Source organism: Eschrichtius robustus, chromosome 12 (genome assembly GCF_028021215.1).
Source record: "Eschrichtius robustus isolate mEscRob2 chromosome 12, mEscRob2.pri, whole genome shotgun sequence".
NCBI lineage: Eukaryota > Metazoa > Chordata > Mammalia > Artiodactyla > Eschrichtiidae > Eschrichtius > Eschrichtius robustus.
Window position 1 is genome coordinate 36,457,140 of NC_090835.1, and position 22,862 is coordinate 36,480,001.

The 22,862-nt window shown below is 61.5% G+C and overlaps 1 protein-coding gene across 12 annotated transcripts in view; it reads right to left on the bottom strand.

Moving 5' to 3' along the window:
- The window catches only part of LOC137774236 (nischarin), a 71,696-nt gene that overhangs the window by 1,337 nt on the left and 47,497 nt on the right, over positions 1-22,862 (bottom strand). For 5 of the 12 annotated variants that reach the window (XM_068559457.1, XM_068559458.1, XM_068559459.1 and 2 more), the window contains 61 exons: positions 21,097-21,233; positions 20,640-20,755; positions 20,350-20,435; positions 20,209-20,278; positions 19,724-19,819; positions 19,345-19,455; positions 18,906-19,102; positions 18,542-18,672; positions 18,242-18,369; positions 17,882-17,961; positions 17,543-17,680; positions 17,262-17,402; positions 17,049-17,111; positions 16,637-16,750; positions 16,189-16,560; positions 15,631-15,789; positions 15,149-15,211; positions 14,818-14,913; positions 14,509-14,595; positions 13,876-13,987; positions 13,236-13,422; positions 13,033-13,126; positions 12,764-12,922; positions 11,314-11,409; positions 10,659-10,754; positions 10,479-10,526; positions 10,184-10,314; positions 9,901-10,012; positions 9,416-9,493; positions 9,229-9,327; positions 9,002-9,100; positions 8,733-8,864; positions 8,364-8,492; positions 8,123-8,179; positions 7,638-7,721; positions 6,915-7,110; positions 6,696-6,791; positions 6,559-6,604; positions 6,381-6,457; positions 6,041-6,166; positions 5,783-5,856; positions 5,556-5,630; positions 5,181-5,303; positions 4,817-4,864; positions 4,527-4,604; positions 4,263-4,409; positions 3,694-3,834; positions 3,532-3,591; positions 3,040-3,216; positions 2,870-2,956; positions 2,599-2,748; positions 2,442-2,498; positions 2,154-2,355; positions 1,632-1,781; positions 1,438-1,542; positions 1,184-1,291; positions 910-1,103; positions 672-816; positions 458-591; positions 204-369; positions 19-128 (listed from right to left, as the gene is read on the bottom strand). In XM_068559457.1, the coding sequence (XP_068415558.1) occupies positions 19-128; positions 204-369; positions 458-591; positions 672-816; positions 910-1,103; positions 1,184-1,291; positions 1,438-1,542; positions 1,632-1,781; positions 2,154-2,355; positions 2,442-2,498; positions 2,599-2,748; positions 2,870-2,956; positions 3,040-3,216; positions 3,532-3,591; positions 3,694-3,834; positions 4,263-4,409; positions 4,527-4,604; positions 4,817-4,864; positions 5,181-5,303; positions 5,556-5,630; positions 5,783-5,856; positions 6,041-6,166; positions 6,381-6,457; positions 6,559-6,604; positions 6,696-6,791; positions 6,915-7,110; positions 7,638-7,721; positions 8,123-8,179; positions 8,364-8,492; positions 8,733-8,864; positions 9,002-9,100; positions 9,229-9,327; positions 9,416-9,493; positions 9,901-10,012; positions 10,184-10,314; positions 10,479-10,526; positions 10,659-10,754; positions 11,314-11,409; positions 12,764-12,922; positions 13,033-13,126; positions 13,236-13,422; positions 13,876-13,987; positions 14,509-14,595; positions 14,818-14,913; positions 15,149-15,211; positions 15,631-15,789; positions 16,189-16,560; positions 16,637-16,750; positions 17,049-17,111; positions 17,262-17,402; positions 17,543-17,680; positions 17,882-17,961; positions 18,242-18,369; positions 18,542-18,672; positions 18,906-19,102; positions 19,345-19,455; positions 19,724-19,819; positions 20,209-20,278; positions 20,350-20,435; positions 20,640-20,755; positions 21,097-21,233 (7,170 nt within the window). Of the gene's footprint in view, positions 1-18; positions 129-203; positions 370-457; positions 592-669; positions 817-909; positions 1,104-1,183; positions 1,292-1,437; positions 1,543-1,631; positions 1,782-2,153; positions 2,356-2,441; positions 2,499-2,598; positions 2,749-2,869; positions 2,957-3,039; positions 3,217-3,531; positions 3,592-3,693; positions 3,835-4,262; positions 4,410-4,526; positions 4,605-4,816; positions 4,865-5,180; positions 5,304-5,555; positions 5,631-5,782; positions 5,857-6,040; positions 6,167-6,380; positions 6,458-6,558; positions 6,605-6,695; positions 6,792-6,914; positions 7,111-7,637; positions 7,722-8,122; positions 8,180-8,363; positions 8,493-8,732; positions 8,865-9,001; positions 9,101-9,228; positions 9,328-9,415; positions 9,494-9,900; positions 10,013-10,183; positions 10,315-10,478; positions 10,527-10,658; positions 10,755-11,313; positions 11,410-12,763; positions 12,923-13,032; positions 13,127-13,235; positions 13,423-13,875; positions 13,988-14,508; positions 14,596-14,817; positions 14,914-15,148; positions 15,212-15,630; positions 15,790-16,188; positions 16,561-16,636; positions 16,751-17,048; positions 17,112-17,261; positions 17,403-17,542; positions 17,681-17,881; positions 17,962-18,241; positions 18,370-18,541; positions 18,673-18,905; positions 19,103-19,344; positions 19,456-19,723; positions 19,820-20,208; positions 20,279-20,349; positions 20,436-20,639; positions 20,756-21,096; positions 21,234-22,862 lie in introns of those variants that run through there. The other 7 variants (XM_068559462.1, XM_068559461.1, XR_011075796.1 and 4 more) reach the window with 6 other exon arrangements.

Sequence of the window (22,862 nt, forward strand, 5' to 3'; positions counted from 1 at the left end):
GCCTGGGCCCCTGCACACCCCATAGAAGGTGGAGAAGTTGGCAGTGGTGGCCAGTACATCAAGCAGCTTCCCATTGCACACGCTGGCCCCATCGCCCACAAAGCCATCGCGGCATCGGCAGGCCACGTCTGCAGGAAAGGCAGTGAGTTAGTGGGTCAGTGGGAAAAGGCAGGGCAGAGGATGGGGCGTGGTGGTGGCTGTACCTTGCATGCGGTAGCAGTAGGCGTCCCAGCGCTCCGACAGGTTCTCCCGGGCACCCAGACTGACCACGCCCACCTGACCATCGCCACAGTCTGCTGCCGGGAAAACGACGGGATGGGCAGCCGAGCCATTGGCCAGCCAGCCCACAAGGCAGAGGTGAAGGCCCAGCTGTAGGGGCACAAACAGATGCTGAGACCCAAGGCCCAACTCAAGGGGCCCCCACAGGCTTGGCTCCAGACTCCTGGGCCCCACGCACCTGCTGGGCAGCAGAGAGCTGAGGGAGAGAAGCAAGGACAGCTCCTTGGGCCCCACAGGCTGCCTCGGCCTGTGAGAAACTCAGGCTGTAGGGGCCACTGGGGGCCTGGAGGTGGAAGACACCGGCTCGTTTTTCTGTGGAAGGGAGGGATGCACGGTCAGAGGGCCGGCACCGAGGTAAAGCCGGGGTGCTGGGAGAGGGTAGGGAAGCACACCCTGGAAGTGCAGGTCAGTGCACACAGCATCCACGTGACAGGGTGGTGGCTGGTCCAGGCAGCGGTCCACAGGCGGCTCAGGCTCCTCCAGACACTGCAGTCCATCACCCACGTAGCCGGCGTGGCACGCACAGCGCCGTGTGTTCTGGACAGCAGAGCAGGTGGGCGCCCTTCAGGGACTGGGACAGCCACTCATTGGGGGACCCCCGCCCAGCTGCTTGGCTGCCCGCCTGCTCACCGGTCCAGTGCTCAGGCAGTCGGCGTGCTCGCTGCAGCCCCCGCGGTGGCCATCCTCACAGGGGTTGCGGGCCCGGCAGCTCCAGCCGTCACCCTCATAGTCGGGCAGGCAGGTGCAGGTGACCACTGTGCCTACCTGGCTGCAGTTGGCATGCTCGCTGCAGCCGCCACGCCCATCCTGGCACAGGTCTACCACTGGAAGCAGCGAGAGGGTGGTTGGACCAGGCGACAGGAGGGGAGGGGAGTGGGGCCTCCCACCTCACATTCCCGCTCACCTGTGCACGTGCGGCCATCCCCTTCGTAGCCCAGGCTGCACTCACAGCTGTGGCCAGCGCGGCACACGGCCTGGGATGCGCAGGGTGGAGCGCACACAGGCTGCAGCTCTGTCCCCCGGGGCCCACCCCACACATCCAGGTTAGTGGCTGCCCTCCTAGACCCCCTTCCACCTCAGTGTGCAGTTGGGGCATGCACTGGTGTGTGCAAGTGTATACAAGTGTGCAGGGTGGGCACAAGCACAGGGCCCACTCACCCAGCTGCACCTCACAGTGTGGCCCAGTCCAGCCCTCATCACAGAAGCAGGAGCCGGAGCCCCCCAAGCCCTCATCGCAGTGGCCATGGGAGGTACAGTTGCAGGCTGGGGAGAGGGACAGGCAGGATGGTGTCGGCACATGGGCCATGGGGATTAGGGAGCAGGATAGGGCAGGGTCGGGCAGGATAGCCTACCTTGGCAAAGGGGCCCAAAGGCACCCGGGGCACAGAGTTCACATGCCATCCCGGCAAACCTCGAACGGCACCTACAGTACCCGCTGCCGCTCATGCCGTCCATGCACGTGCCATGGCCATTACAGGGGCTGCTGGCACCCCCAGGGCAAGCTAGGGGTTAGGGTGGGAGAAGAGAGGTGGGGCCAGGGACTCTCATCAGGAACCGCACACATGCATCCCCAGCCCAGCCACACGGTCCATCTGCCCCCCAGCGGCAGCAGAGGCTCTTGCAGAAGCAGCAATCCACCCAAGTCCCCACGCCCTGGAGAACACCCGGACCCCAGCACACCCCACCAGGTCCTGTACCATCTACACACCCACCCCAGCTCTTAGAGCATTCTCACCTGGTAAGTTCCACTCCCCGCCCCCAGCCCCTGACCACCCTGACACCCTTTCTGAGGCACAGTGGCCAGAACCATGCCCTTGGCCACCTTGGGAGCTGGAGGAGCCAGCCAGCAGCATCCGCAGCCTCAGGACACTCACCTCGGCACTCACTGCCATAGTGACCAGGGCAGCAGCTGGGCTTCCAGGTGGTGGTGACACAGTTGCGGTAGCAGCCCCTGCCCAGGCCTTGGGGCTGACCCCAGTGGCTGGGCCGGGCCCAAACACTGCGCAGTGCCAAGGAGTGCAGCGGAGGAGACGTCCAGAACTTTGAGAAGTAGCGCCAGCAGGCTTCAGGGCTGCCCTGGGCCAAGAGGAATCAGGCTGCAAACCTGAGCTTGGTAGGCCCTGGGCCCTGCCCCCACCCCCACCTGGCTCCCAGCCCCTTACCTGCTCCTGTGAGCCCTCAGGACAGGGTGGTTCCAGCCCACAAATGCTGCAAACCTTCTGCAAGGAAGGGAGGCCAACACAGCAAGCTCAAGTGAGTGGACAGGACAGGTGGGCTTAGGCCCCTGCCTATCCACCTCTGGCCTGTGGCCTCCCTCACCAGCCACAGAGGCCGAGTCTCAAAGCGGTCACACCGGGCACCAAGGCCAGGTGGCTCCAGCAGCTGGTCAATGCCGTAGGCCAGGCCCCCCTCAAAGGGCAGGTGTCGCTGCACAATCCGGGCGTCCTCCTCTCCCACCGTGAGCTCACCCTGCAGGCGGAGGATGTGGAGTACATGGGGGGGGGGGGTCACAGGTGTACTGCAGCCCACCCCCCAGCGCCAGGGCCCCTGCCTCCTGCTTCCCTCGTGCAAGCTTTCTCCCCAGACTCACCGGCCGGGCATGGCTGCAGGAGAAGGAGATGAGGGTCCCATGCATGGTGCGCAGTGGGCCCAGGTTGGGCAGGTCAGATGCCAAGGCCTGAGCAGATGGAGCCACAGTTGGAGCTGGGAGGGCAGGCTCAGTGGCAGGCAGTGGGGACCAAGGTCTGGGAGTGCACCCACCTCGACGTTGCGGATCACGTGGCCCCGCAGAATGGCTGCCAGCTTGTCACGGTGGTCTTTATGGTATAGCCAGACCTGGCGATCGGGAGGCAAAGCTTGCAGGGCGGAGTCTGTGGGCCACAGCATTGTGAAGGGCCTATGGAATGAATCTCGAAGCAGGGGCAGCAGGCCAGCCATCTGGTAGGATAGAGGTGTGACAGTCAATCCCGTCAGAGGATGGTGGGCAGATGGAGGGGGCTCCAGGGACCCAGGTGACCTTCCCACCAGCCACATTCCTCTGTAGCCATCCCAGGCCAACAGACATGGACATACATGCAAGTTGTCAGGTATGTGGGCACAAATAAGCACACCCTTGTGCTCACTGGGACGCTCGTGCCCACAAATATGGCCTGTGCACAGAAAGGTGAGCACACACGTTGACAGTCGCCCGCATATACACACTTACACGTGCACATATGCACACACTGAAAGGCTCACACACAGGAGCAGTACCGTCACAAGGCCACTGAAGATCTTGTAACCGAAGCTCTCCGCAGCGGCGGTGAAGTTTCTCTGGGGACAGGCGCTCAGTGAACAGTGAGGTCAGGAGGGGAGGGAGGATCCCAGGCCCCTAGCCGCCTGTCTTCCAGCTCCCGGCCCACACCCAGGTCATACCCGCGGAATCGGGGCAGCGTCAGGCTCCCAGTGCAGCGCTTCAGGTGGCAGCAGGACACGGTCGATGAAATGCAAGACACCGTTCACAGCCTCATGATCGCTGCTCACCATGCGTGCGAAGTCATTGATGTATATGCTGCCCTGGGGGTGGGGCCGGGATTGAATAAAGCCAACTAGTGGGGTGCTCAGGGAGCTGTGGGTGGGGCCTGAGGTGGGAGTAGAGCCTGGGTTGGGTGAGTCTTGGGGCAGGAAGTGGGTGGGGTCAAGGCAGAGGGTGGGTCTTGCCTCCAGCCCAGGGAAACAGCCACCCAGGGAAACAGCCACCGGACTTGGCTGGTGGGAGCGGTGCAGACACAGGGCCAAGCTCAGAAGTCCTGAGCCCAGGACTGGCCCCAGGTAGTGGGTGGGGTCCGGGGACAGACTCATCTCCCTCTCATTAAAGCCGCCCTGGCCCTGGGAAGGTGAGAGGGTCTTAAAGGCATGGGGACACGGCATAGGTGCGGGCCTTGAAAGCAGCTGAGTCCTTGGTCTGTGGACAGCCCATGTCGGGGACCAGGGCCTGGGCTCACCTCCCTCTCACTGAAGCGCAGCGGGTGCCCGGAGAGTGTGGTGGCATAGCCCTCCTCTAGCAGCTCCTGGCTTCGCAGCTGCCGGCAACCAGCCACGTGATAGCGGAACACAAGCTGGCGATTGGCACGAATCCGGGCCAGCTCATCCTGGAGTGGGAGTCATGAGGGCACAAGGGTGCCCTGACTTCCGCCTCTGCCCAGGCAGTGCCCACCCCCCAGAATGCCCATCCAGAATCCCCAGCCTTGCTCCAGGGGCTGAGTTACCTGCGACAGGTTGGTCATTAGATCTGCATGCGGCACAAAGATTGTGAAAGGCCCATTCCCCTTGAGCTCCTTGTATTCCTGGGGGGAGAGGGAAACAGCTTGGGTGGAAGAAGGGCGACCTGGGACCAACTCGAGGTTTCCACTGATTTTCTGGGAGAGACATAGACTCAGAAACCAAACCAGCCAGCCCTCTGACCAAATGAGAATATCATGGCCCAGAGACAGGTGGGACTTGCAGGTCAGAGAGGCCCAGGCTGGACCAAGGATGTGCAGGCCAGCTGGTTACTCACCAGGAGATGGAGGCTGAAGAATGAGGCATGCTTGTCCCGAAGGAGCTCCTGGATCAGGGGAAACAAGGATCAGCTCAGATTGTGGTTGGCCTCCATTCAGGGCTGGTGCCTGTCCCAGCACCTAGAGCCCAAGGTCTGGCCAAGGTAGAGATGAGGAAAGGAAAGCCAGGGTGGTCTGTGCTAGGATCAGGATTGGTTTCATGGATCATAACTGGGTCAGGCCTAGGTGGAGTCAGAGGTCAGGCTCAAGTCCTGGTCAGGGCCAGGATCAGGATCAAATCTGGGGTCTTAACCAATATCATGGGTCAGGCCCATGGGGGGCATTGCCAAAGCTCGGTCAGGGGTCCTACTTGGGCATCATTACCAGGCCGACTCGGGCACGGCAGGTGAAGCCATCACCCACAGTGTGGACTGCATCGCAGGTACACATCCTCTGGCCATCCCCTGTGCTTTTGCACACAGCATAGGGGCTGCAGCCTCCATTGTTCTGAGGCAGGGACAGGAAAGAGAGGCATCAGTGACTCCCAGGACTGCTGCCCCAACCAGCTCTGGGGAAGGGGCCATGAAGTTCCCTGGCCAACACCCAAAGCCCTGTTTCCTACTAATCAGTCAGACTTGACCTTGTGGCACAGGTGGCTCACCCTTCAGAAGCACTCAGGACCCTGCTGGGGGTGAGGAAGGCTGGTTCCCGCCCCAGTCCCCTCCCCCTGTGGAACTGGGTGTGACTTGGGGGCCTGACCTGGGAGCAGGGGTCCAGGAGCACACAAGTCCGGATGCCGTCCCCACTGTAACCCTCGCGGCAGCTGCAGGAGACCTGTCCCAAATCCTAATCAGTGGGGCTGCTGGTACCCAAGAGTGGGCCAGCGCCCTGGACGGAAGGAGCACCCCTCCCTGGGCCTGGTCTGAGGAGGGCCACACCCTATGAGGGAATGGCACAGCCCCAGTGTCCAGCTCTGTTGTGCTGACCTGCTGGGGGCCTGTGGGGATACATTCGGCGTGCATGTGGCAGCCCCCGTGGTGGATGAGACAGCTGTTAACTTCTGGGGGAAAAGACACTGGGATGAGGGCTGGCCCCAGGCGGCCCCTCCATTCATCTGTCTGTTGAGGTGCTCATCCCCTACTCTCTCAGCACCCTCAGGCTCACAGCCCTGTGTGCCCCTCGGCCCTTCCTAGTCTCACTCATGCCACTGAAGCCAGACCCCTGGTGGCGGACCCCAGCCTCACCCTGGCACAGCTCCCCATCACCCGTGTAGCCATCCAGGCAGGTGCATGTCCGCTGACCAGGTGCCACATTGGTGCAGTTGGCGTGGGGGGAGCAGCCCCCGTGGTCATGGGCACAAGGGTCCACCACTAGGAGTAGATGATCCCAGAGAGTTGTGAGCAGTGGGCATGGGACAGAGTGGGGACAGGGGAGGAGGGCATGAGAGAAGGGAAAAGGTCAGAGGGAGGGGTCAGACCCAAGAGGTGACAGGGACAGAGACTGGACCTAAAGGGCATGGAAAGGGCTCTGTGGGGAAATCCACCCCCAAATTTCAGGGGTCTTGGGGCATTGGTGTGCCTGGACCTGCACAGTAGATGCCGTCGCCCGAGTACCCCGCGGCACAGACGCAGGCAGGGGCTGCAGCCGAGTCCTGGACGCAGCTGGGAGGGACGGCAACAGCTTAGTCTATGCCTGCCCAGCCCCTGCCCTGACCCTAGCCCCCCCTCCACTTGCCCACCTGCCCCAGGCTGAGCTCACTCACTTGGCATTGGGGTCACACTTCTGCGGGCATTGAGGGCCAGTGATTTCTGGGGGGTAGGAGGATGGTTCTGATCATGCTGACCCAGGAACCGCCTCCCCAGGAGTCACCCGCCTCTCCCCCTTGGGGCCACTCCTCACTCTGGTCACAGCGGAGGCCCTGCCAACCCACGTTACAGACACAGCTTCCGTCCCCTCGGAGCCCCTCCTGGCACAGCCCGTGGGCACAGTCACACACTGGGAGCGGAACGAGGTAGGACAGAAGTTACCCAGTGCCTATCCTGTCCCTGCTGCGGTGTCTCCATGACCGCTGTCCTCAGCCAGCTTTCCCACCATTCCTGCCCGCCCCCGGGGCCTCACCTCCAGTGCAGTTGGGCCCGTAGCGGCCCAGCTCACACATCTCACAGGCCGTTCCGTGGAAGCCCTCGTGGCAGCGGCACTCCCCACTGCCCAGGAGCCTGTCCTGACACTGCCCGTGGCCCGAGCACACACCACCCAGACCCCCCGGGCACGGCTCACACAGTGTGCCGAAGAAGCCAGGGCAGCAGTCAGGCACCTGCGGGAGGGGGCACAAGGAGAGGCCCGGCACAGGCCAGGACAGACGTCAGGGGGCAGGGAAACGGTGGGGGTCGGGGGAAGGGCATCTTGGGGCCACAGAGCCACAGAACAAAGCAAGTCAGATCCAGAGAAATGGAGACTGCCTTCTACAAGCCTCTCCACGGCAGGGGTGAGGAAACGGACTGAAGGAGGGAAAGGCCATACCGGACTCCACGGAGAGGGGCAGAGCTCGCCCCGTTGCTGCCCCCAGGGCTTGGCTGTTGGTGTCAGTTCCAGGCTGAGCCCCTTTCTCTCTCTCCCCATCCCCACTCCCTGGAGGCACGGCCACAGGGACAAACACTGGCCCCTCTGACCTCAGACCTCTCTCCCTTCCCCTTCTTCCAGGCCTTTGCTTCCCTGGCTTCGTCATAGTCCTAGCCCTGCCTCTGCCTTTGAAGCCTAATCCCGGCTCCTGCCCTGGAGCCCCGCTCCCACCTCCTCCTCTCTGGTCAAAGGCTTGGGGCTGGGGGTTGCTTCAGGGCAAACCTGGATCTTCTTGGCACACGTGTAAGAACAGCCCCGGGAGAAGGAGTAGCCAGACCGGTAGACACAGCTCTTCTTGGGGGTGTCCTGGAAACGGGGACAGGCAGGAGGACTCAGCCAGTGGCTTAGGTAGGGGCAAGGCAGTGAATGGGGAGACAGACGGACAGATTACAGGTGTCAGTGGGTGAGACAGGTAAGCAGAATAGCAAAAGGGTCAAGGAAGGACCACGACAGATAGACCTGAGGAGGAGAAGGTAGGCAGGACTGGCAGCCCGAGGGTCACTGGCCTCAGGTCACCAGTCTGAGTGAGGCCTCCTCCGGGCAGACCTGGACCCAGGCCTCCTGACCTCTGGCAGGAGAGCCAAGCAGCCCACGCTGCTCCAGGTTCCCATGCCTGGGTGAGCAGAGCTGGGCCCGGGGAGCTCAGACACCTTGGGCACAGTGCGAGCAGGTGAAGCAGGGATGGAACGTGCTGGGCCCTGCCTCACCTCCAGCTGGTAGCCTTGAGTGCAGCGGAATTTCCGGGTGCAATTTACACATTTCTCCTGAAGGGAAGGAGGGCAGAGTGTCAGGCTGTCCCGAGGCGGGGGCTCCAAACCCACCTTCCCTCCTCTGGGGCGGGCTAACAGCTCTCTCACCCCTGACCAAGTGCCCCTCCCGCCGGCCAGGCCAGCTAGTGCCTGCGGCTCTTGACCGCCCCTCTGCGCTCCCCAGGCCCCAGCCTCTTACCCGCAGGGCCTCTGCGTGGCTGTGCAGGCAGCGGCTTGAGCCCACTGTCAGGACCCCGGACAGGCCAAACAGTGAGCGGCCAGGGGCCTCCAGCACAGGGCCTTCCAGCGGCACGTGGTTCACCTCAGGCTGGGGGTTAGGGCAGGAGGCTGAACACCCCCCACCCCACCCCCACCCTCCCCTCAGGGGCTGCAGGCCAGGGAGGCGCTCCAGGGCTGGGGTATCTCTGTGGACTGGGGGTCTCCCAGGATGGGAAGTCTCCGGACCAGAGGCTGAGGTGCCCAGGTGGGGGAACTCCAAAGAAGAGGGGTGTTCAAGAGCAGGGTGCCCAGGGCAGGGGCTCCTGTGCTCCCCCACCCCACCACCAACCTGGCCACTATGGTTGTAGAAGACAAGCCAGTGCACAGGGCCCAGGAGGGAGTTGCGGTGTCCCCCCCTGCGCAGGGCCTCTGTGGAAAGCGCCTCCCCCAGGATCACATGGTGTCGCACTACGTCCAAGTCCTGGAGGGGGAAGGAGAGGCTCAGGGGCTCCAGGACTCCCGAGCGCCCGGGACGGTGCGTCCCGCCCGCTGTGTCCTTGTCGTGGGATGGGAGGCTCACCCACCCCCCTCAGTGGCCCCCTGTCCCGGTGATCTCACCAGGCCGCTGCTGTTGGCCTGGGCCTCCAGAGAGTGGTTGGTTGGCACGAAGATGGTGTAGGCGGTGGCAGCCTCAATCTGGGGTACCAGCCTGTGGCGCTAGGGGCGGGGGCAGGCGTCAGGGGTGGGCCTTCTTGCCCTCAGTCCTGACCCTGGGAGCCAGCAGCTCCGCCTGCACCCGGGGAAGGGCACCCCCGTCCAGGACTCCCCCCTCCTCCTGCCCTTACCTGCAGCAGCTCCCGGAAGAGGTGGAAGGCAGGCACTGAGTCCAGCTGCTGCAGCAATCCCTGCCCCCCCAGGACATCCCCTCTCGGAGGCAGTAAGACCTGGCACAGAGCATGGGGGCTGGTCAGTACATCCTTGCCTCTTGGCCTGCCTAGAAGGTTCCCTGCACACACACCCCTCCAGCCATACCTGACTGAGGACATGTATGACACCATTGGTGGCAAGGAGGTCAGCCACGTCCACGCTGGCATTCTGCACCCAGACCCTCTGGAAGGCACCAGGCAGAGCTCAGGGAGACACAGGTAGACACTTAAGAGTGCGTGTAGCACCAACAGAGAGGTTGCTGGGCACAAGGCACCCAACCTGGCCTGGACACCCTCAGACTCAGGACCTACCAGATGGGCACACAGAACCTCACTGGGGCCCACGCATGAGGGGGCCAGGTGTGCACATGGAGACAAAGATGGACAGACAAGCCCTGGCAGGGCAGTCACTCTGGCCTAAAGACACCGCCCAGCAGCAAATGTGTTCTGAGCACATCCTCTGAGCTCAGCCCTGGGTTGGGCAAGGGGACCCAATCAGATCGCCAGGGACCCTGGGCTGGGAAGCCTGTAGCCACTCGAGCCCCCCCTTCCCTGTATGGTCCCCTCTTCTGCCCAAAGTTCACCACGTACCCCACTGATGTTGTGAATCTCCCAGCGTGCGGTGGGGCTCAGGGTGGCTACACTCTGCCCGTCCAGCCGGGCCAGCTCCTCCTCAGACAGGGCGCCCTGGAGAAAATGGGCCCTGAGAGGGCACAGTTTAGGGGGGCCATGGAACTGGATTAGTGTAACCTACAGAGACCCCTGGAACTGGGCTCCACCCCAAAGGGTGGACACATGCCAGGTTGAGGACCTCTGGGGAGGGGCTGGGTCTCACACAAAAGCCCCCTCCCAGAGCCCAGCCGTGGCAGCCCACCTGACCACTTGCGGTAGCATCCTCGGCTGCAGCCAGAAGGCCTGGTCCTCAGGGCTCAGCCTACGGATGGCAGACTCCGAGGGCACCAGGGCTGTGACTCGGCTGTCAGCAGGAAGAGTGATGCCGGCCCCCTGTGCACATGGTGTGCGGGGGGACAGGAGGAGTGATGAAGGCAGCCGCCACCTTGAGATCACTTCCCCCAGCCTCCAGGCCTGCCCCCCACCTCCAGCTCTTAGAGCTGTTATGTGGCCTCCTGGATCTGAGTCCCCAAGCCCAGCATTCCACCTGATCCTACCTTGATCCACTGGTAGAAGATGGAGAAGTGGGCATTTGCCTCCAGCTCCTGAGGGGAGGGAAAAAGGTGAAGTCACCAATCTAGCGACAGACTTGAGCCCCCTCCCTCCATGACCCTGAGTGCGGCCCCACCCCCGGATTACACAAGAGGACTCCTCCCCGAGCACAGGAAACCACTCACTTGGAAGATGTCTCCGTAGCAGCTGAAGCCATCACCCCCATAGCCAGGGGGGCATGTGCAGACCCGCTGACCTCCTCCCACTGCCCGGCAGGTGGCCTGGGGTTGCGGGGCAGAGAGACATGGCCTCCATTCAGCACCCACAGGGCAAGCTGGACAGCACCCATCCTCCATCTCTCCATTCACTCTGGCCCATCCTCCTGCTGTCCTCTTGTCCAGCTACCCATCCCTACCATCTGTCTCTCCCTCCATCCAGTCTGTATTCAAGCTGCTCCTTTGGTGTGCCCAGCCCTACTCTCCAAGACCAGTGAGCATGTGACGTGAGCTACCCCAACCCATCCTGGCAGATGGGTCAGGGAAGTCCAGGGCTGCGGGAGCATCCGGGAGGCCCCGGACCTCCAGGCGAGGCCTGGGCTGAGAGCAGGAGGAGCTAGCCAGGCCGAAGTTGTGGCGCTGGGAGCATGGGACAAGGGTGGTGAGGGCAGGGGCTGGGGTCTTTATAAGGAGAGTGAAAGCTCTGTCCCGTGGGCAAGCAGGTGACAGGGTTTGGATTTGAGGTTGAGAAAGATCCCAATCCTGACCAGAGACAGGGACACTGCTGCAGCCAAGGCCTACCCCTGAAGCCTCCCCTGGGCCTGGAGCCCTCTCACCCCCTCACCAGATCATGGCAGCCACCGTTGCCTGCCCGGCAGGGGTCAATGGGACTGCACACGTAGCCGTCCCCCGCGAATCCCAGCTTGCAGGTGCACTGGCTCTGGAGAGGTTGGGGAGCAGAGAGCCTCATCTCACCAGAAGCATGAAACCCTTTCCTCCTCCACAGCTCAGCTCCCGATGGGCACTCTCCCCTGGGGTGGTCTGCTCAGACACCAGAGGAGCTTTTCCCAGGCCCACCCTTGGAGGTCCATGTTCCAGATGCAGAGATTGAGGCCCTGAGGAGTGACTGGCTCTCAGGAAGAGCCTGAGGAAGTGATGGCATTGGCAAGGGGGCATCCAGGAGCCTCGGGGCCTCTTTGCTCTCAGGCCTGGGCCCAGCCAGGCTGTTGAGGTCTGCAGTGTGTGATGAGTGGGCAGGTTTTGCCAAGACCAGCCCCAGGGATGGCCGCTTGGATCCCCCCTCCAACCCCGCCACTCTGCTTGGGTGCTCAGATCCTTCCCGCTAAATGCCAGTGTCCTTGGGCTTGTCCACACCTCAGGTGAGTGACTAGTGAGACTCCCCGGATCTCAGTTGCCCTTCTTTGCACGATGGGGGCATCTACAACTGCTTATTCCACCCTCAGTTCTGAACTTTAAAGCTCCTGATGGAGTTCGCAGCTCCAGCTCTCAGGCCCATCTGAGCGTCACTGCTGAGGTCCCACGGCTTGTGGTCCAGGCCATCATGAGGCAGGAGGACAGGGAGCCCCATGGATCCCTGCATAAGCCTGGGCCGCACAGAGGCTGACCCTGAAGCAGCCAGGCCTGGCCTCCCAACTTGCATATTAGATTCTTTAATGCCAGCCAGTCCTCGGGCTCACCAGGCCTGACGTGCTTCACGTGGAAGGTTCCAGGTTCTAAGATCCTGTGACTGGAGTCTAAGACTCCAAAATTCCAAGAGCTGGATTTCCATGAGTCTAAAAATTTGGGGATGTCACTCTCCTTGGGCAGGTGTCTCTTCTTGCTTTGCTCAATACTGAATTCCTAAATCTAGAACAGCAACTAGCATGTAACAAGTGCCTGGTGACATGTGGGAAACCAGTGAGTGGGTGAATGAGCTAATTGTCAGAAGGCAATGGCCCCAGTGGCCCGTAAGAGCAGAGAACTCATTGATTCTCGGTTATGGGAGTCCTCATCCCTGAGACACAGGAGTCACAGTCTTCTGACTTGGAAAACAATGGCACTCGAACACGCCTTCCTTTAAAACTACTGCAACCTTCGCATTGCTTCCAGCACCCGTCCACTGCTTCCAGATTGTACGACTCAACATTTCAGAATTGGATTCTCATTTGTGTCTTGAGGTTTGAGACCCTGAGCTTGAGTTCTTAGACATTGCTAGAGTCAGATGGGCTATGGGGAAGAGTCCCCCCCAGGATGGAGACCCCCACCCTGCTCTCTCAAGGCCGGTCGAGCCTCACCTGCCCGGGTCCCACATAGCTGCAGAGGGCGTCAGCGTGGCAGCCGCCTCGTACATCCAGCTCACACTCATCGATGGCCACGCAGACACGACCGTCCCCACTCCAGCCCTTGTGGCACGTGCAGTGGTGGGTGCCTGGGGCCCCAGGGACACACTCAGCCTGTGAGAGCCACAGATAAATGACTCAGGGCTGCAGGGCGGCAGGCTGAGGGCAAGGGAGTCCCACCTCGAGCCCGTGGGTCAGGACTTCAAGGAAGGGGCCAGACTCACATTCTCCGAGCATCCGCCACGGTCTGGGCGAGAGCAGGGGTTGCTGGGTGTGCAGGAGAAGCCGTCACCCTCAAAGCCATCGAGACAGAGACACCTGGGGGTGGGGGGTGGTGAATGAGGAGCCTCCAGTAAGCCTCTGGAAGCTGTGAGCCAACTGACAAGTGCAGTCACAGACGCAGCAGAGAGGAAGCGCACGTCCTCACCTGGCAACATCCCCCTGGTTAACGCAGCGGGCATGCAGGTGGCACTGCTGGGCCTGTTCTGTGGGCCCACAGTTCCCTGTGGACTCGTTGCAGAAGCGGCCACTGAAGCCTGGGGCACATGTGCCACGCTGGCACACCCCCCCACTGCCTGGACGGTTGTCACATAGACCGTGGACACAGCCGCAGTCTGCAGGGAGGAGATGGAGCAGGGAAACTGAGGCTGAGGCAGGGCTGGCTGGGAGCCAGGATGCAGTTGGGCAATGCTGGGAATGGGGCAGCCAGAATAGATTTGACTGCAGGGTCAAAATCAGGTCATCCCAGATTCGGGAGGGAGGAAGAAATGAGAGGGGGGCATTCATTGCTTTCAGTCACCCTATTCTAGCTGCCCTGCTCCCAACACCACCATTGGAAAGTTCTTCTGTATGTCTGACCTAAATCCTGCATGCTTTAGGTTAAACTGTGGCTCTCTTCCCAGCATGGATAAAAGAGACATCTACTCTTGTGTTTCCAAAACCTTCTCCATAATCTCTGGACTGAACCCTTCTTCCTGAGGTTCTATTTCCCTTCTTGGGAGTCCCCAGCCCCACTTCCAAGAGACCCTTTTTCTCCCTGGCAGGTGGCCTAGGCCAGGATCACCCACCTTCCCGGCACTGGTCTCCATGCTTGTTTGGGTTGGAGCAGATGTGGCAGGCGATGCCCTTGTAGTCTGGGAAGCAGAGGCAGGCCCCGCTGCCCTGGACCCCATCACTGCACTGGGGGTGGGCAGGAGGCAAGAGCAGTCACGGGGAGGGGATTATCCACATTCTCTTCCCTAACACCCCTTCTCTCCACAGGCTGTGAGCTCCTGCTCCCCCTAGAAGACCTCCTGCTGGAAGAGACCTTCCAAATCACTGATGCTGCCAAAGAACTAGCCCCTAAAAGGCACCTGGCCCTGGAAGCTTCATGGGTGACTTCTGCTTAACCTAGAAACACATAACTCCTGTGTTCCTCCATAGCCAGGTGCTAAAGCAACTGTGATATTACAAAATGGCAAAAATACAACACACACAAAAAAACTATTGACAAATAGCCCTTATGAAAATAGATGTAACAATCTAATTAATTGATTCTAATGAAAGTAAATATAATTTGGTCCAACTTCCACTGCCTCAATGTGAAGAACCCAATACCAGAGAGAGGCAGGCTTTGCTCAGACATACAGCCAGTCACCGGCCAACTCAGAAAGGAGCCCCTATCTCCCCCACCCCTCACTCCAGAGCAGGAGGGGACTCACGTTGCCTTTGCCATAGCAGGGGTTGGAGAAGCCCCCAGGACACTGCACACAGTCAGGCCCAAAAAACCCTTTGCAGCAGCCAGGTTTCTATAAGAGAGAACACATCTGAGGGTCCGTCGGGAGCCATGTCGACCCACTGGCCCAGGTTGCTTCTGTTTCCTGGTGCCATATCTAGAGCAAGGGGGTGGGCGAGGCCCCTCTGTGACACCTTTTCCACCATTAGGATGCAGCACAGCTGAGGATGGCACCCCACCCAGCCCCAGTCTGGGGGCTCCAGAGGAGAAGCAAGTGCCCCGTGCCCAGGCTCACCAGGATGGTCTGGTTGCAGTAGTGGGCGCAGCCCTTCTTCAGGACGTTCAGCCCAGTAGGGTCATGGATGTAGACACACTCCTCAGGGGAGATGTCCTGGGTGGGCCGTACCAGGCTGGTCAGCAGGCAGGGGTCTTGGGCCGGCCCCCTTCACCAGGCAGCCCTGGTCAAGGGTCCTTGGCCCCCTGGGCCCGGCACCTCCCCTGTCAGTGGGGCTGAGCCTCCAGGTCCAGCTGAGCCTCCCAGCCCCACTTCCCCACCCTGACCCAGGGCAGAAACCTCGCGGGGCAGTCAGGAGTCAGCCCTGAGAGCTGGGTCAAGGGATGCTCACCAGCTTCACGCTGTTGGGGGGGCACATGCTGGTGTTCAGGGCTTGGCAGTCCACACAGGAGCCCTGGGCAGGGTAGGGGGAGGAAGGGAGAAGGGTTAGTCATGGTTTATTTATTTAGCAAACCCTAAGAAAGAGGCACTCAGCCAAGGCCTGAGGTATGAGAAGAGTCACCACAGGAGGGCCAGAGGATGGTGTTCCAGGCAGAGGGAAGAGCAAGGGCAAAGGCCCTGGAGCAGGAGAGCTCAGTGTGAGGGCATCACAGGTCTGGGCAGGGAGGCTGGGAACAGGGCTGTAGATGCGTGAGTGACGGCAAAGGGACCATCAGGAGGACTGCTGAGGGCTGGGTGTGGGGCGTCCAGGTGAAACTGGGGCCTGCGCCCGAGCCCTAGAGCCACCCACTCATTTGAGGAGAACTAGAAAATGGCACCTCTCCCTGGGAAGATGACCCCAACACAAGCAGCGCTGGGGTCCCGTGCGCTTACCGCCACGACCTTGTGCTGCTCTTCGTTGCAGAGCTTGGGCAGGATGGGCAGGATGGTCGGGGGCAGCAGGATGCCCTCCAGCATGTGGATGACGCCGTTGGCAGCCAGCACATCCACTCTCCGTAGGGGGACCCCCTCAGGTCCCAGCAGGATGCGCCCCTGTGGCGGAGCCCAGCATGCATCCTTGGCCCAGTCCCCGCCCCTGCACTCAGCACACTGTCAGAGGCCCAGCCTGCCAGCCACCTCTTCACCCGCTCCCTGGCAACATCTCTTGCTCTGGCAGAACCGCTCCAGCCTCTGCACCCTGACCCACGTGGTTTCTGCCACATGGAGCCCCCTCCCCCTGCCCATGTGCTCACCCTCCTCCTCTTTGGAGCCCTCCCAGCTTGTTGGGCCCCAGGAGAGGGATTTGATCTGTGCCTGTTCCCATATGACCCCCCACCAGGGCATGCCCACTGCAGGGCTCGGAGCACGAAGCCAGGTCTGAAAGAGGCTTGACACCTGGCTGGTCATCACCAGCCCCTCCACCAGTCCATCCCTGGTGCTCATGGAGCTCACCTCCTCCGAGATATTCACAGCCAGGACCTGGTTTGCCATGGTGAGGACCCGGCCCTTGGAGATGAGCTTCTCAACAGTCAGCTGGGGTGGAGGAGAGAGTGGCCTTAGGCCGGGCACTAGCCAACCTTGGGGCCACACCCAGTCCTGCCCAGGTGACTCGCAGCTACCACCTTGGTCCCCAGGCTCTCCTCTGTCCTGTAGAGTCCAGATGGGTGGGGAGAGGAGAAGGGGCCCCCCAGAAGACTGGAATCTGCAGACAAACCCTCTGACAGCCCATTGGCAGGTGTAAGCCAGCCACCCTCCCAGAGGACCTCTCACCTGGCCGTGGCTATAGACATGGTACCTCACCAGCTCCTGCAGTTTGGAGAGACCCTGGCAGGAGAGAGAGGGATTGGCTGCTAGAGGCTCTGAGCCTGTATCCCTGGCCCCTTCTCCCTGACAAGCTTACCGCTGTGAAGAGGTAGACCAGGCGGCCGTCCCGCAAGCCATCCACTGCCTCATTGCTGGGGGCAAAGACTGTGAAGGGCCCAGGGCCATCCAGGAAGGAGGGCAGCCCACAGTTCTGTGGCGGTGAGAAGGAGGCTCAGGGGGTTCCGTGGCCAACTCTTACCTCTAAGTCCTGCCTGGGCCCTGCTGCCCTTGGTCTGCAGGGAACACCCACCAAAAGTAAGTGGGTGACATTGGCAATAGGTTCATGCTACCACAGAGCCTCAGGATTCTGATGGGCAGGTTCTAGGATGGGGGTGTGGGCAAAGGCCCGTCCTACTCCAGAAGCCCAGATCACTGTGGGGCAGATTCTGGGTAATGAGGGGTCCTGGCCCAAAAGATCAGATGTGCTAGGACCTTTCGCCCAGACTCACCTCCAGGATGGTTTCAAACCGGGTGAAGGCCTCAGTGGAGGCAAGGATCTGGCCGATGGTCCTCTGTAGGAAGGGATGAGCATGAGGGCCCCAGAGGGGAAGGAGCTCTGCTCCAGCCCTGCCCAGAACTGCCCTGTCCCCCTCTCCGAACCCAGTGCGGGTCAGAGGCCACGCAGGGGCACAGGGCAGGGGGAGGGGAAGGCACGAGCTTACCTTGGGGTCCTCAGGGAGCTCTGGTGGGGGCTGCCACCGCAGGGCAGTGACCACGTGGAAGATGCCATTGGCTGCTGGGTAGTTGGCCTTGTGGATGGTGAATGTCTGCTGGGGCTGGTCTTTGTACTTGTAGGTGTATTTCTGCTGAGACATGAGACCTCTGGCTCAGACTCCAAACACCCACCCCTTGTCCTGAGGCTCTGTCCCACCTCCACACCTTTTCCCGGGCTGTGTTTCCCAACTATGACTCCTCCGGTCCCCAGGCTGAAGTCCCTGCTTACCCTGAAGCGGCTGAAAGTGACGGTGATCTCCTGTCCAGCCAGCGTCCACCACCTGCGTGTAGGCTGGGTCCCTGACTCCTCCAGCATGTGCTGCCCTGCGATGATGTGCTGTCTGCAGAGCTGCTGGGCAAGGGATGCCTGTGGGCACAAGGGGACGGGGGTGCCGAGTGGGCCCAGGGCAGGCAGTCCTCTTCAGGGACCGTTGCTCAAGCAACGGAGGGGACAGGAGGCCTCCCAGGCCTCAGTCCCCTAGAGTGTGCACTGGGAACACTCTCAGGGCCCTGAAGTCTAGGGCAGGGCCCAGGGAGGAGGCCCACTCCTCGACAGGCAGGGGCTCACGTTCATGGTCCTGGAGGATATGGACGGTGCCAGCACGGTGAATGGGCCCGACGTGCTGAGGATCTCCCGGCAGCCCTGGTCTGGGGGCAGGAGAGGGTGCATCAGAATGGGTCTGGGAGGCCCTCAGCCATCAGTCCTGGGTTTTGGAGAGTTGAGGTGGGGGAGCGTTGGGTCTAGATCTAGGGTAAGTAGGGACATCAGGATCTGGGGGGGTAGCTCCCACCTCCATCATGCACCCCACCACAGCCCATTCTCTGCTTCCACAGCTCTTGGGCAGAGAAATAAGGCGTCTCTGGAGAGTCTGCCAAGGATGCTGGGTGTGAGGGGCGGGGTCTCAGGCGAGTGGCGGGGGTCACACACCCAGCATGGCAAAGGCGACTCTCAGCCGCAGTAACGTCATGCTCGTCTGGCTGGCCTTCTGCACCTCGTGAAGCAGGTGGCCGTAGCAGGCACGCCCATCTCCCACCTCGCCCTCCTTGCACACACAGCTGGGGGCATGGGTAGAACTGGTCAGGGCGGGGGCGTGGCCAGGTCCCCCTTCTGGCCCTCACCCACCATCCCCACAGGGCCTTTGAAGTGCACACAGGCACAAACTTGCCCCTGCCAAGTCCACTCTCTCTGCTCTGCCCCTGGTGCCCAGCCCAAGGCACCTGTGCTCACCTGGTCTTTCCATCAGGGGTCACCTGGCAGGTGGCTGACCGGTCACAGGAGTAGGGGAAGCAGTAGGCGAAGCAGCCCGCGGAGGCATTGTGGTTGGTGCTGACCAGGCCTGGCTTACATGAGCAGGTGGCCTGGCCCACCCGGGAGGGGAGGGAGGACGACACCACGTCCGTGAGAACCGTGGCGTCTGCCACACCCACAGAGCTCTGCTGGGTCCTCACAGCCACCCGCCCAGAAGCGGGCTGTCATTCTCTTCCCATTTAACAAATGGGGCAGCTTAGGCTCCTAGGAGGCCCGCGACTGTCCCACAGCCCACGCGAGCTGGGGGACCGCGGGGCAGGCCCAGCCCAGGGCCCCAGCTCACCTGTCCTGGCCTCTTGTACAGACATAAGGTGGAGTTGCTGGGGCAGCCGCCGTTGTTGGTGGTGCATGGGTCCTGGGGCAGACACACCGTTCCGTCCCCATGGTAGTTCTCAGGGCAGCGACACTGTGCCTGCCCCCTGGGGCTCACAGAGCACTGGGCAACTGGGGAGCAGGGCGACGGCTGGCAGGGGTCAGGGGCTGCCGGGGCAGTGGTAAGAGCCCAAGTGAGACGAGCACCCAGGAGGCCCATCTCCTCCACAGCCTCTATCCAGGTTGGCCCAGGGATGGGGTGAACAGGCTGATCGAGACCTTGGGGACAGGCCCTATTTCCCTCCCTCAGGGACAGTTCCCCCTCCCTGTAAAAGGCCAGATCGTACTTGCTGGTTTACAAGGATGCTCACCCTGAGCTGGGGCTCCTGGCCTCTAGATCCCAGACTTACCTAGGCATTCGCCGCCCTGCTGGGTGTGGCCAGGCAGGCAGCTGCAGGTAGGGGCCTCTGCAGAGCACTGGGAGTTCTGAGGACAGTTCAGGGCCTGGCAGACGGGGAGCTCTGAGTAGAGAAAGGAGAGTATCACAGCAGCTCAAAGCCCCAGGTTGGGAAGGAACACAGGAGCGAAGATGCTCTGCCTAATTTGCTGTGTGACCCTGGCCAGGGCCCCATCCTCTCTGGGCCTCTGGGCAGTTAAGGTTTCAGATGACACCCCCTCCCCCGAGGGAGGCTGCAGGCGAGGTCCTGCTGAGGCTCAGGCCCCATCCTTCACCCTGTCAGCCTTTCCTGCTCTGGCCACTAAAGACTGGCTACCCCAGCAGCTGCTCACCTTGGTCACAGTGGGGTCCAGTGAATCCAGCAAAGCACAGGCAGCTTCCATCCCCGAGTGGCCCATGGCGGCACACGCCATGCACACAGCTGCAGACTGGGAGGGACACGCAGGGACAGGTGGGACCCCAGCCTCAGCCAGGGGCACACAGGGACGTCGAGTCCCTGCCCTCTGCATCTCCAGAACTCAGCTCCAGCAGGCACAACCTCAAGAATACAGAATTGTGGTGCAGGACCAGAGGAGTGGTGGGAGCCCAGGGCAGGCACCTGGGCTAGCCAGAAGGTTCAAGGAAGGCTTCCTGAAGGAGGCCTCCAAGAACAGCATGTGCAGGGGTTACAGATGTGATAAAGCAAAGCTCATGTCCCTAGAAGGGATGTGTGAGGCTGAGCGGCTGGGACGGAGTCTGGAGGGGCTGGCTGTAGACTAGGTCCCCACTGGCCCCCAAGTGGACATCGGCCCCGCCCTCCTGCCTGGCCAGCGCTCACCTGACTGGCAGGCAGGACCGAACCGGTTGGGGTCTCTACACTCCTGGCAGGCTGAGCCGCTGAAGTTTTCCTGCCAGAGGGATGCACCAAGTCAGTGCAGCCCCTCCACTGCCCCCCACCCCAGCCCCACCGGGCCCTTACCTGGCACACACAGGTCCCGTTCCTGTCTATGCCATCCAGGCAGGTTCCGTGGCTGTTGCATGGGGTCTCGGCACCCCCAGGGCACTCTGTGGACCCCCCCGCCTAGAACTCAGCTCTGCCCCAAGAACTCTCAATTTACCTGACCCCAGCAGCTCTGGGCGGCCCCAGACTTGGTCCCTCCCCTGGGGCAGCCAGAGCCAAGAGGCCCAGCTGTCCATTAAATAAGCTAGTTGAAGGGGAATGCAGGCGGGTTGAGGCATGAGGAGCAAGGCTGGGACCCTCCCCCATACCATAGCACTGGGACCCCCAGTAGCCAGGGCAGCAGGCCTTCTGCACCACGTCCTTCGAGCACTCCAGGCTGCAGCCGCTCACAGACAACAAAGAGTCCCCCAGCTGGACCTCATATCTGGGGACCAAGGATGGGGAGGGTGATGGGAGGGGCTCCCCCAGCAGCCTCCAGCCCAGCCTCCCCACACTGGGTTCTGTTGCTCTTGGTCCCCCGACCCCTTCACGCCTGGCCCTGAGCTGAACACAGGGCCTGATCCATAGTAGATGCTCAATAAACAGCACTTGCCCTGCATTCTTACTCCTTCCTCCCTGCCTATCTCTGTCCTACTGGAGGGGCCAACAGACATGTGGATGAGTGAGTCCCTGCCCTCACTCCCCAGGCCTGCCAGGCCCTCCTGGTCCCCTGCCATCCCACGGGATACCCCTGGAAGCAAGCAAGGGTGGAGTGGGGGTCTGCACCGGCAGTCCTGTGAGATCTTCTCTGGGAACTCCCGAAGCCAGCCCGAGGGACACACCCGCTTCTTGATGGCAGGGCACGGGGTGCAGGGTATGTGAGTGACAAACTTGGTCTTCATGTCGCAGCGTCTGGACTGTACCTGGGCATGGGCAAGGTTTGGAGTGAGGGACCTGAACCCTGCACACAGCCCTGACCCTTGATTGCAGCGAGGCCTCGCACCCCTCTCCAGGCCCTGGTTTCCCATCTTTTCACTGGGGAGGCAGTGAGAACAGGGAAGGCCCTGAGTCTGAGGGAAACCGGCCTGGCACAGGCTGTCCCTGCCACAGTGTGTGTCTGTGTCCACAGCCACACACCTCTGCCCGGGGGCCTGGAGGCACGCCCAGAAGCCTCAGAGTCTCTGCCTTCTGACACAAAGAGCATCTGGCCCTCTTGTTCCACCCTGGGTGATTCAAAGGAGGAAACTGAACCCCAGGAGGGTGGCCCTCGCCTGTAGCCACCCAGGGACTTGAACCTAGACTCTCAACCTAGTGCTCATTCCCCCCTTTCATTTAAACATAAACACTAAATGACAGGCTGACACTGCTGGGGAGGAGGACACGGCGACGCCATCCTCCATCCCCTGGGCATAGGCAGGATGAGAGCTTCAGCCATGCGCCATGGGGCTGGCCCTCCAGCTGTCACTCTGCTCTGATCACGTCCCCACCTCGCTCCCAAATGACCCCCTCGGCCAGCCCAGGGCCCTCTCTGGTGCCCCGCGGTCAGAGACCCAGCAGCCAGCCCCATGCCCGAGGCTGGCCCGTGTGAGCAGGCGTGTGGGAGGGGGTCTGAGTCTGGGCCAAGCAGTCACATTCCCTGAGCCCTGGTCCAGGCCTGGCCCACAGCCCCACACGCCAGCCGGGACCCAGGGGTCCACTGCCCATCACTGGATGGGCAGTGCTGGGAGTGAGAGAGCTGAGAAGACCCAGGCTGGAGGCCCAGGTGGCTTCCTGGGGAGGTGACAATTGAGTTGGGACCTGAAGGATGCATGAAAATTGGTCAGGGTCACTGCTCCTGGCAGAGGGGACAGGAGAGACAAAAGTCACGAAGTGGGAAAAAGCAAACGGCCATGTGTGATGAGGCAGAGACACGCAGAGACAGGCAGAGAGGCTGGAGAGGGGCTGGGGCCAGGCCAGGCCAGGCCAGTGAGGGGAGGCGGAGTCCGCAGCAGACCCAGGACTCGTTTATGTTTTAAATGGGCCCTCTGGCTGCTGCATGGAGAACAGAGGTGGGGGCAGGAGAAGAGATGGTCACCTGAGAGCCAAGAAAGCCCTGGGCCTGCAGTCCACTCGCTGGCCTGTCACAGCTCCCCCAAGTCTACCATCAATGGGGCTACCATAACGGCAACAAAGTCCCAATAACCTACAGCAATGGAAGCTAAGCTCTTGGTTGTCAGTGGGAGAAAAGACCACAGCAAGGTGCATTTTGATGAGGAGAGCTTTCAGGGGCTTGGGGCATGGCCTGGAGAAGCTGAGAAGTTCTCATCTTAAAAAGTGCTGAACACACTGTGCTCCAAAAGGGAGTAAACCCAGAACATCTCTTTCCTAGAACACATCACAGATGTGTGGCTCTCAAAGCCAGAGAAAAGGAGAAATAGTGCCTCAATACTTTCTGGTGTACATGAAGGTCCCAGGGCCTCTCCCAGCTGCTGTGATTTGGCCTTTTCCGCTCCTGCCTCTGTGGTCTGCAAAGAGGGAAGTTGCTGCGGGTGGCCTCAGCCCGAGCTGTGGGG